This window comes from Stegastes partitus, unplaced genomic scaffold (assembly GCF_000690725.1).
Source record: "Stegastes partitus isolate 25-593 unplaced genomic scaffold, Stegastes_partitus-1.0.2 Scaffold304, whole genome shotgun sequence".
Taxonomy (NCBI): Eukaryota; Metazoa; Chordata; class Actinopteri; family Pomacentridae; genus Stegastes; species Stegastes partitus.
In genome coordinates this window covers 89,162-101,123 of record NW_007578035.1, presented here as the reverse complement: position 1 = coordinate 101,123, position 11,962 = coordinate 89,162, and the positions used below count along the sequence as shown (strand labels likewise).

The 11,962-nt window shown below is 40.4% G+C and overlaps 1 protein-coding gene across 1 annotated transcript in view; it reads left to right on the top strand.

The window, feature by feature from the left end:
- LOC103358334 (tumor suppressor candidate 3) overlaps positions 1-11,962 on the top strand; it is a 95,884-nt gene that overhangs the window by 69,076 nt on the left and 14,846 nt on the right. The window contains exon 7 of the mRNA XM_008283261.1: positions 6,349-6,412. Within this exon, the coding sequence (XP_008281483.1) occupies positions 6,349-6,412 (64 nt within the window). The remainder of the gene's footprint in view (positions 1-6,348; positions 6,413-11,962) is intronic.

Below are 11,962 nucleotides of genomic sequence, written 5' to 3'. Positions count from 1 at the left end.
TTGTGTTGTGCTGTGGCTTTTGTTTTGTTGTGACACTTCTGGGCCACCGTACTGTGTACATATGGGAAATAACTCCAGCTCTAAGCTTGCACCTTAGTCATGGGCACTCCGGAGAAATAACTTCATATGTTCTCCCAAAATCAAAAACATGCGAGTGTCACATAGAAAGGCCTTGGCGAGGACTGAAACGCAGGATCGTCTTGCCGAGCCACCATGCATGCAAGACCAGCCAGGCTCAGGTATTGTGCAGGTACAGCATTGATTTTAAAGGTATGGATTAGATGTGTTCGATCCTGTTTATGTTGAATGCTTTCTTGATTCCACTGCTGAACCATTTGTTAAAGTGAGGTTACATCATATTTCCCACAGTATATGAATGCATGTGATGACAAAAGCACTCAAAGCTGCCTTTCTCTGTATGTTACATTCATGTTAGATTAATTTGTCTCAGCTCATTGTCCTCGAAAACAAATGGAAAATAGGTCTTTTCTTCTTTGTTTTTTTTGCACCGTATCTGGCTATTTTCAGCAAGGAAATGTATTTCAGAGACTATATAGGTTTATTCACCAGTGTATACATTGATTTATGCAGGTAACTTGTGTGTTTGATTAAGTAAGAGAGAGAGAGGGAGCAAGTTATAGAGTGTGACTGTTGAGTTTGCGCTTTCATTCATTACCCATGTTAGCTCAGCAAGCGGTGGCTGCTTCTCCTACCAGACCACCTCAATGTACGTCTGTCTAATGAACACGCGCTCGCACAGACAAATTCTCCCCCAAACGGTTTCATTCGCAAACACGCATTTACTTGCAGGTTTTCAGTATACATACGCTTAGCTAGATGCACTGAAACACGCACACTCTCAGCCCTGCACACTAATGAATGAAACGTCTGCATTCTAATCCATCAGATTAATTGGAAGTGCTCGGCCATGGATTGAGGAATGTTTCATCCCCCAAGCACTGCTCTTGCTCATAGCCGCTATCTGCAATTCCTTTTTTTTTTTTATGCTGCGAAGGTAGCATGCAAATAGCAGTGTGTGTTCAAAAACAGTGTGAAATAATGTTTGTTTGGTTCTAGTAATTAAAGAAAATGAATATTTATGCAGTTGCCACTCACCAATGTGTGGCAATTTTTAGGAGTTTACTTGAGGATTTGTTATTCTTTGCCCTCTACCCAGTTTTCTTTAACCTGGCTCATCCATTCTCAGTGCACCTAATTTAGCAGTCATTTCAAAAGCGAACTGTCTCATTCAATTAAAAGCTTGCATATGTGCAACTTAGTTAGCCTTTTGTAACATGGCACAGCTGGGCCAATTTCTCAGAGTACCTTTCCCTCTTTTTCCTGCATTTACATTATTTTTTTTTCATTTACAGTTATATAGTTATTAGACAAAGACGCCCTCTTTGAGTCTGGATCAACTACGGTGAGGACATTAAACATCTCGGCTCATCTGCAGCCCATTTACGTGATCGTTTATTTTAGATTATTCACAATGATTTTCAACTAAATCTCTACAATAGGCCTGTTTGTGTGGATTTTTCACTTGTGCCATGAATAATGGGCAGAACACCACAATGTAGCAAGAGTGCTAGTATGTATAAGGTCCACCTTAATAATAATAATAATAATGCACATCTAGTCTGTTCCAATCCATTTTTAAACCATTTCACATTCACTTCAACTCTATTTAACTATAGTTTTTGAGTCACACATTACCATAGACTGTATAAAAGATGGACGTAGCTACCGTGACGTCACCCGTTGGTTTCTGCACTGAGAAAATGAAGCCAGGGTTTTGCTACTTCCTGGTTGACATCTTGGATTTTTGGAGCCAGTGACGCAAAAATCGTCGGAGGGGGGCGGAGCCATAGGAGCAGCGATTGGTCAGACGGATTGAGAGGCGGGTCCTCTCTGCCCGCCCACATTTACCGCCTTCTGCTCGCTTCATCTGCATCGTCGCTGCTGACTGTCAATCAGGCGAGCCACGCCCCTTGCCCCGCAAAATTTTGACGATTTTTTTAAAAATTCAGTATTGATTTATTTTCAGATTGGCCACCTGATCTCTGGATTTGACTATGAAAACTAATAAGAAAAAACTCCTGAGCTGTAGGAATGCGGTATTTGGTGATCTGTGATCACTTCTTTTCCAATTCAAGTCTATGGGAGCCAGGGCTTTTTGGAGCCAGCAGCTAGTGGATGTAGTGATGTTGCAGGTTTTTGACACTTCCGGGTTGGCTTCATTTTTCAGGGCCGGTTGCTACGTCCATCTTTTATACAGTCTATGCACATTACCAAAGTCGCACTTTCTTGTAAATTACTGTTGTTGTTGCTGCTGCTGACTCTTACAAGAAGAGTTGTTTCTAAGATCTTGTCCACCTCCAAAAAGCTACATGATGCTGTTTGTAGAACAGTAGTATTTGCATGCTCTGGGATTAGTCAGTGTCCCTTTATAAATTGGTAACTCTGCTGCAGCGAAGTGTTAAGGAGCACCTGAAAAACACCCACCTAAGTTCGATTTTCAACATTTTTAACCGACAAATCTTAATGCAGAAGTATCGCTCATTTACCATAATGCTTCACCGTGTTGTTTAACCAAATAACACGAATAATTCTGTCATGAAATTGCAAAATTATACAAGCAAACTTTGTGTGATTTAGTTTTTTTGGTTTGTTTTCCACATTTGTTTGCACCAGCAAATGTCCTTACCTTTTTTTTTTTTTTTTTAACTTGAACTGGAACTAAAGTAGCTTTTTGATATATTAAGACTATTATCATATTATTATTAAAATGACCCTGTTTACAATTTGAAGAGAAATTCTTCGACAGCAGAGTAGCGCTTTCCATTACTAATGCAGTGATTAGCAATGCAAGAAACAAGCTCTCATCGATTTCTAAATAAAGCGCGGCCAAAGCAACCCTTTTCCATTATACTCATAAAGGAGCTTTGGTTTGTCCGTCGATAACGAAAGTATCTTGATAACAATTTTAAAATCCCCAGCTAATGCAGAATAACAGGTTTTTTTGTTGGAAACAAAAGGATCAGTTTCAGCCATGAGCCTTCGTCGTCTTTTAGTCTGCTTTCAAGTGCAAAAATTCTTCATTTCTCTCCACTGAAGCAAGAAAAAGCTGTCCACCCTTTACTCCACCTCCTTTGTCATCTCCTATTCATCTTTCCATCCTTATCCTTGTATGATAGGGAAAGAAATGAACACTATGCCAGTCAAGTGGAAAGGCAGACGCGAGATGTGCCGTAAACCTAGATGCTAATAATCTGCAAGGATTCAACAATGTGAAGCGCAATTGAAAGACTTCTTCCTCCCGCTCCTCTTCTGTTTGTGTCATTTCCACAAGACTTTCACTTTGTCTTTCTTTGTCTGGCTTTCTGCCTCTCCTCATCGCTTACAGACAGACAGACGTCAGTCAAATCAAGCCTCTGACATCTTATCAGAGAAGCTTGCTCGTGCAGAGCTCGAGTCCTGAGCATTGTGGTGTGTGGGAGACTTTAGTCTTTAGTGAATCTCGACAGAGTATGCACTGTAGTTGCATCATCAGTCCCTGCAAAAAAAAAAAACATCAAGCGGTGGAGAAGCCTTGAGGTACCCGTATCAAGGAATGTATTTGTTATATGTGATTCCGGTCATGTTTGTTCTTCTTGTACTGTCAGGTAATTCTTCTGTAGCTGTTTTAGGACGACATGATTTTTTTCTATGAAGATTTATGGCTGTTCCGGCTACAGACAGGCAATAAGCAAAATAACTTTGGTTGCTAGTGAAACAAAAAAGAGAATCAGGCCTCACCAGAAACCCCGGTGAGCTTGGCCAGTCGCCACCGTGCCTCTGCTAATTCCCCCGCTGTGTCGTACATGTGACTGCACGGTCGAACCGTCACACTCTGATCCTCGCCTCATGTCAACAACTGTGGACTGAGCTTGACATAGTTTGTTGTTAATTTAGCTGAACAAACACACACTGGTAATAGCTAATACCGCTGGGAAGAGATGTATTATTCACTTCATGCAAGAGCATTTTTTGTATTCCCACCCTAAGTCTTTCTTCTGTATTTCTGTCAGCTTTGCTTGTATTAACGTTCAAAGTCAGAGACGTGAGTGCACAAAGTTGTTACGAATCGCCCGTTGCAGCGGATGAATGCCATCTGTTCACGAGGAGGTGCAGGCTGATGAGATCTGCTGATTTGTTAAATATCATCGTTTTATTAGTGTTTTCTTTTTCCCATGTAGAGACTGTCTATGTATGACTCATGATGGGCCTTGACCACTTAGGAATTTCACTTGTACGTGGTTCTGATGAAAAATGTTTTAATCAGGCCCACAGCTATAACAAAAAAAAGGATGCACCTCTCTTCTCTTGTTCCTCCACTCTGCCCTCAGACTGGCTCTTGGGAATTGGCTACCAACCAAAAAATTACAATTAACTGCGACAATACCAATTGCTGTTGAATGAAAGGGAATCTCTAAATAATATTCTGAATTTTTTAGCGGACTTGGTGTGCTATTTTTGCATTCTGAAAGCAGCATGAATGTCGTTTTGTACAGAAGGCTGTGGTGGGAGACTACCTTAGAGGTTGGCCTTTGAAAGCAAGTTATTACCATCTTCTCTGTGTGTGTGTGTGTGTGTGTGTGTGTGTGTGTGTGTGTGTGTGTGTGTGTGTGTGGTGCAGGTTGACCTTCCTGCTCACTGAGTGAAAAATTGGACCCTCTATACACCTACACACTACATGGGATAATTCTTCGTGACTCACAACACACGTGCGCAAAACATTCATCCGGTCTTAAGCTGGTCGGCTGCACACATGCTGCACACCCTTATATTACAGGGTCAGTTATTGCACTTAAAAGATAAAGGGATGTGTGGTACCATTTAGGTTCATAAGCCATAACGAGTTTCTTCCTTGGCATGGGACCCAATAGAGTTGATAGAGCTGAGAAGTTAAAGAGATCAAAGAGGTTGTGCTTTTTTGTTGTTTTGTTTCATTTTCTTTCCCTCTCTTTCTAACTTTATGAACAATACAGACTTTGGTCACAAAAGATCTTCCTATCCAAGTTCTTTATTCATTTTTTTTACCTCAACCCTCCAGACTACGAAGCCATTGAAAGGTCACAGTGGAGAATCTTTTTTTTTTTTTGCATTAGCTTGCAGTGAGATTTGGGTTACATTGCAGTAACTTCTGGTCCATGTGAAGGTGTCCGTCCAGCCCAGCTATAATAAGCTTTCAGCTATAACGCGCTGCAGATGGTAGAGAAAGGAGAGACGAAAGGCAGACGGCAGTATACGGCTGCTGCTGTTCTGTCTGCCTTTTGACGGGTGAAGCTGTGGCCGTTTTGTTGTAACTTCCCATCTGTGGTGCTGTGAATATGTCACGCTGGACCACAACTTGAACCTGCTGTGCTTCTATGACCAATATGTGACCAACCAACACAATAGGGATGCACGATATATCAGCGACCACATCGGTATCGGCTGATATTAGTATTTTTCCGATATATCGGTATCGGTCCGATGAACAAATTTAGGGGATGTGAAAAACCGATGATTGTCTAACATTAGCCCCTTCGTCTCTACATTTGATATTTCTGCTATTACACAGATGTTTTTACATAAATGGTCCTGGATTTGAACGTTAAATATGTTTAAATATGTTTTACTTCTGTTAGACTATGTGGCCTAATTTGGGCTTCTTCTGAATAGTTTTCACATTCTCACAGTGCTCACTTATACTCATTTTTTGGTGTGAACAAAAACTGAATATCGACATTGGTAACATCGGTTATCGGCGATATCAGAAATCTGAATATCGGTATCGGCCAGAAATTTTAATATTGTGCGTCACTACAGCACAATCATGACTGCACGCACACAACTGTTGCCTGTAGTCTGTACGTGACGACCAAAGTACAGTCATTGCTAGAGCCAAAATCACAGTTACATCTGTATCACCCCAAAGCTTACGTCATAATCAGAGCTAGCCTACATCTTGACAGCAGTGGCGAGAGAGAGACAGAGCCGCTGAACCATTTTCTCTAGTTTCACAGACTTATGCCCGAACAGCCACAGCTGAGGGAGAAGTGAGTCTGACTTTAGTCCCAACCAGTGGCGGTCTATTACATAATACCATACTGTATCATAATACAGTTCAGCCTTTCTCTATGAAGTGCTGAGAAAATACAAACAGCATTGCGTAACACACACACACAAGAAAAAAAAATAGTCCTGTACAAAATTCCCACTCTGACCCTTTACTTCTTCGTTTTAGCAATTTCACTGACTGAGTTGTCATTTGAAAAGAACAACGCTGAACTAATGCGCCTCTTTCTTCCCTCTTTCCCACAGAGTTATATTCACGGCAGCAGCCAGGCGCAGTTTGTGGCGGAGTCTCACATCATCCTCCTTCTGAGTATCCTTTCATCAACTTGTTTGTGTTTGTGTTTTTATGTGTTGCAAAAATACTAATCATCCAGAGCAATTTAACTCACTGTGAAGTGTCCAACATGCTCATCTTGGCAACAAACTCCTTTAATTCGCCGTTTGCCTGACACACACACACACACACAGCACATCGGAGTCCACCTTTATTACGCCTAGAATGGCATCCAATTCTGCTTTTATTTTACATTTATTTACCCAGCACCAAAGCGTTGTCATCTGTGTGCATTCTGGATAAGGAGGCTGCGTGTTGGACTGAACAAATAGACAATACAAACACAAGAGATTGTCCTCTTTTAACTTCTCCTCCTTGCCTGATTTGTGCCAAATTCAACCCCTCATGATGGGTTCTGCCTGCCTGTGTGTGTGTTTGCTTGCGGACTTATTTGGCAGGCTAGATTTTTCTGTTTGTATTTGTCTACTTCTCTGTCTGCTTGTATACCCATGTGTACTTGCACCGGTGCCTTTGTATGTGTGTGGGTAATGATACTGTTCATTCCTAGCTGTTGTATTCATCCCCATAGGAAATAGAGGGTCCAAGGTCGCACCTGCTGCCGAGCAATATTTGTTTGTCCGTGCTCATGCAGTTTTTTTTTTCTTTCTTTCTTTCTTTTTATTGCCCATCTGATTACATCTAAATGAAACACACACACACCTGCGCAAAACATCTACCCGTGTTGTCTTTGCAGGTGGTGGAAGAAATATTTTATGAGCATCATCGAGGCAGTTTCTGCATCGATGCAACTTTAATTTCTAATGCGTGGACATGCACATTCGCAGGTATAACATGCACTTGAATAACTTTACCAGAAACCAAAATAGAAGCACACACGTGGACAGGTCCCGCTATCCAGCTCCAGCTAAGATCATTCTACAAAATTTGATTGATATGTCTTTCATGGGCTTGTTTTTTTTTTAATCAATGCCCAAATTGTTGTTTATCAATCACTGTGTGATTGTTCCTAGTGGTATTATGTGTTCCTTCAGTTATAATGAAATGGGACAGGATCAATGAATTCTTGGGTGAAAATCCCCACTGATGAAGACAAAATGGAAATTATCACCCTGCAGCCGCACTCTCCGTAATACTGCTAAATCAGCCCGCTACTGTAGAGTAAATTGCATCGCTTGTGTTTAACTCTGGTCTGTTTGGGGTTTCACACATCCCTGATGAAAACAAAAACTAGATGAAATAAGACAAAACATTTACACGTAATAAACGACTAGTTTTAAATCCAATGTAAGTAATGTCGATCGACCAGACGCAATCAAAAGCCAGGTTTAACAGCGAAGCTTCAAGTTTACATTTAAAGATTTTAACAGCTGCTCTCAGGTCCGCAAACAGAATGTTCCGGCGGCTTGGAGCATAAAAGCAAAAAAGTTGCCTCACTGAAGGTTTTAGCCCAGCACATAAGGAACATCAATAGAGTACCTGTGGGGCCGTAATGGTTCATACACTGTGAGCATGCCAGAAATACAGTATATCCCAGCGCAAGACCATGAAGTTCTTTAAAAACAAGAAAAAAAGAATTTCCAATTAGTTTGTACATTGACAGGCTGCCAATGGAAGGACTTGAAAGAAAGCGGAATGTGTTCTCTCCTTGTCGTCTCGGTGAGGGCTCCGGCTGCAGAGTTCTGACTCTGCTGTAGGTGATTTTGAACAATTTTGGGTAGAACAGATAGCAGAGAATTACAGTAGTCAAGCCTGTGTGCATGGGATTCTCTGTGTCACTCAAAGAAAGAAATGGTTGCACTTTGGTAATGTTTTTGAGGTAATAAAAGGTAGATTTGGAGACAAACTCCCTTTCAGGAGACTTAAAGTTCAGATGTGTGTCTCACAAAGGATTCTTGCTTGTGGGTTTCATTGTGAATCGAAGACTATTTCAGTTTGTGACTCATGTTACTGTGAGCCTCAGAACCTGTAACAAAAAAGAAGTTTTATCCTAGTTGAGCTGTGACATATTTAGTGAAGTCCAGACATTAATATTTTTTTAAAAAATGTAACCAAATGATCTTTTATCTCCAAAATGACATTGCCATTTAAAGTTGTGTGTCATCGGCATAGCTATGGAAAGAGCTGATGTGTCGTCTGATGATGTCTCTGTTGTCTTGGTTGCTGGGCATCGAGGGATCAAGGCTACCTTTTTTTTTCAACAAGAGGCTTCACAAGTAAAGCTCTGCAGAATGTGTTTTATCAAGAGACTAAAAAACATACTTGCTCACAGAATTAATTTTTTTTTTAAAGGAGGTTGGGATTCGGTCAAGGGTGCATGTAGAGGACTCCAGGCTAAAACTGTCCAGCAGGGCCTCACCCTGTACGCTGGGTGTTTCAGCTCTGAGGGCATGGTGGGGTTGACAGATACTAGACCTGATGTTGGCTGTCTTCTCTTTGAAGTGGTGCGCAAATCACATTTAGAGGCCCTGAGTTGGTTGCTATGGTCTGTAACGGCGCTAATAAGATGGTCAGTGGTGGTAAAAGGCACTCTGAGGTTGCTTATGTAATTTATCAGGTTAGAAAAATAACATCTCCCAGTGGTCTGGATCGCTTTACTACAAGCACTATTTATCAATGTATGTTTTTTATTGATAAATTGTTTTTATGCACATGTGTGCTATTTGCACTCTGCTATATGACTGTTCCTCTTTAATTTAGTGGTTTCATGACTTTGTAGTTGTTTGCCTTTTTTAAGTGGTGCAACAGCATTAAGGCTTGTAATAGGCGTACTGGTAAAGCATTTAGGAGGGAGTAGATATAATCTGGTTTCTGTGGAAAGAAATCTGACGTTCCTTATAGGCTAAAACTGCTTTTTCACCACTTTCTCTATTGGATTTGGCTGTGTACAAAAAACAAATACACAGTGGTGGCCATATAGGGCTGTGTCAATGACATAAGAAAGATTTATGTTGAGCCTATTTAAAAGTCCAAAGTGTGATCTAGATCAGCGGTCCCCGACCACCGGGCTGCGGACCGGTACCAGGCTGTGGGTCATTTGGTACCAGGCCACACAGAAAGAAAAATAAAGCATTTTATTGGTTTATTTTTATTTCCAGTTGAGTCTGCAGGGTGTTTTATTTTGAAAAATGACTAGCTCGTCTTCCTGTCACATCCATCTGTGCTTGTTTCTCGCACTTGACTCTTATTAGTTTTCATGCCCGGCCATTAAACGAAGCCGTCAGTCTAACCGCCGCCGAAATACATTTAACAAACAAACATCTCAGGAGAGCTTCTTTGGAAAGTGGGAGGGACTCGATACTGAGACGGAAGAAAAAGTAAACACATATTTAGCAAGTAATTTGAATCATTTAGGAAACTTTTTAATAGAAAAAACTATCATTTTTTGTTACATGCGCGATGACCAGTCCGTAGAAAATGTTCTTGCTTAAAACCGGTCCATGGTTTAAACAAGGTTGGGGACCACTGATCTAGATCATCAGTTGGTTTCATTAACACGCTGTAATACATTTAAAAAGTCCTTGTCTTTGTTGTCTGTCTTTATTACCAACATGCATTATTAAAAAATCACCAATTATAGCTGAACCATCGTATCTAGTGTGAATACATGTGAGAAATTCAGAGAATTCAGCCAAAGAATCAGCAGGGAAGAGTTCTGGCCTTCTGTAGATCGTTATCGTCAATAGTGGCGGCTGATAGTTCAAGGTTACAGCATTGTACTCAAATGAAGAGAATGCTTCATAGTCAGTGGGTCCCTGCTTTAGATTTCAGCGAGTATAGCAGCTGGTGTCCTACCTATACACTGATAGGTCTCCATTTGTTAACGGGACTTTAGTATCACACTGCAGCAGCCACCCAGGGTTCACCTCCACCGCTGCGTGAGCGAAGACGTTCCTTCCTTTAGTGTCACATCAGCGTATCGTGTCTTTTACCGTATCGTCAAGAGGACGCCTCCGTTTCTGTTCCGCGTCCTCCCATGTGGCACTCTTTGTTTGTGCACCCCATCAGGTTTTGTTCAGTTGTGCGAATTTGTATGCAGAGCGTGCTGAAGAGAAGAATCGGTAATTAGACACTAAGCTATGTGAGGATGCAGTGATTTCACAACAGCTCAGTTAAATATTCCGCGAGATATGGATGTTTGCATTATGATACGCATTGTTCACTATTAAATGTTTATTGTTTCAACAAGTCCTCACTAACACCGTTAGTAGAATAACAGAAATAATCACCACAGAAGAAGTGCGAGCAGTTAATAGATAAGTCAGAATGAGCAGAACAGGTCTCACAGTTACTTCATCGCAAAATCTTGGCTGATTGGCAGTATGATTTTCATCTTTGCGGCAATTACTTTTTAATCTCCTCGTCAACAACATTCAGCATTAGCTCATTCAGGATTATGTCGTTTTATCTTTCTAAAACTGTGCTCTATTGTGGTGGCATCACAGTTTATGCTTCATTTTTCTACCGAAGCAAAGACTATTCAACAACAAATACCATGTGTTTTTTAGTAAACAGATTTCCACTCTTGTTTACTTGTTACTTTAAAAGAATAATTATTGCAGTTTTGCCTTTTTTTTTTTTTTTTTGCAGCCGCTTATTCGTTGTTCTTTTTTTCCCTGGCACAGTTATCATGGCCACATAGCTTCAGGCATTAAGAAGAGTCAGGGTGTTCCACTATTCATAGCTCATTTGCTTAAAGAAATCAACTCAAAATAACTTTAAAATATAAAAGTTGCATTGATGTTAAAGATTAAATGTTATTATTCAAGCCATGACGCTTGATTGTAAGCAAAGCTCCTGGTGGTGGAAGAGTTATGCATGTACCTTGTTTATACACTCACAAAGTAATAACAGTAAAACATTTTTTTTCCCCCAAAACTCAGGAGGTTTTCTGTGTATAATAGACCAAGAAGTAGCAGTTCCTTCTGATGTCTCTGGAATATTAATTGCTGCTGGCTACAGGGGGAAAAAAAACTAAATAAATAACAAAATGTCTCTTTTTTTTTTACCCACTGAAAGTATGAAAATTAGTGTTTATTTTGCATATTCAATCAAGGCTGTGTCAACTTTACGTGGCGTGTGTTTGTGTTTATGTGCGCCAATATGTTTTTTGGTCGTTTATGTTTGACCCGGTATCACAAATCTGTGTGAGGTTTTGAAGAAATGATTGAATATTAAATCTGAAGATTTCACCTCTGGCACCTCTGGAATGTACCTCTGCAGATTTGATTCAGTAGTTTCAATTAAAATGTTGTTGGCTTTCTGCTACAGTGTAATTCTACATGATTTATTGCCCTTGAACAAAAAAAAAAACACATTTTCTGTTACACATTTGAAAACAGTCTTTCTCCGTGGCGAGTGACACTCCCTGTTTATCTTTTAGTTTTCTGTCACCGTATATAATATTACAATAAACTGAGAAAGCACAGACCTCCACCGAGGCCAATAGTCCAGTCTCCTAAACTAGTTAAAAAATCTGCACCAAAATTTAATGGTTTCTTCTCTCCACACGGAAAGTGTAACCTCCTTGGTGAATGTAATAACGCAATAAACTATTACCTACGGTCT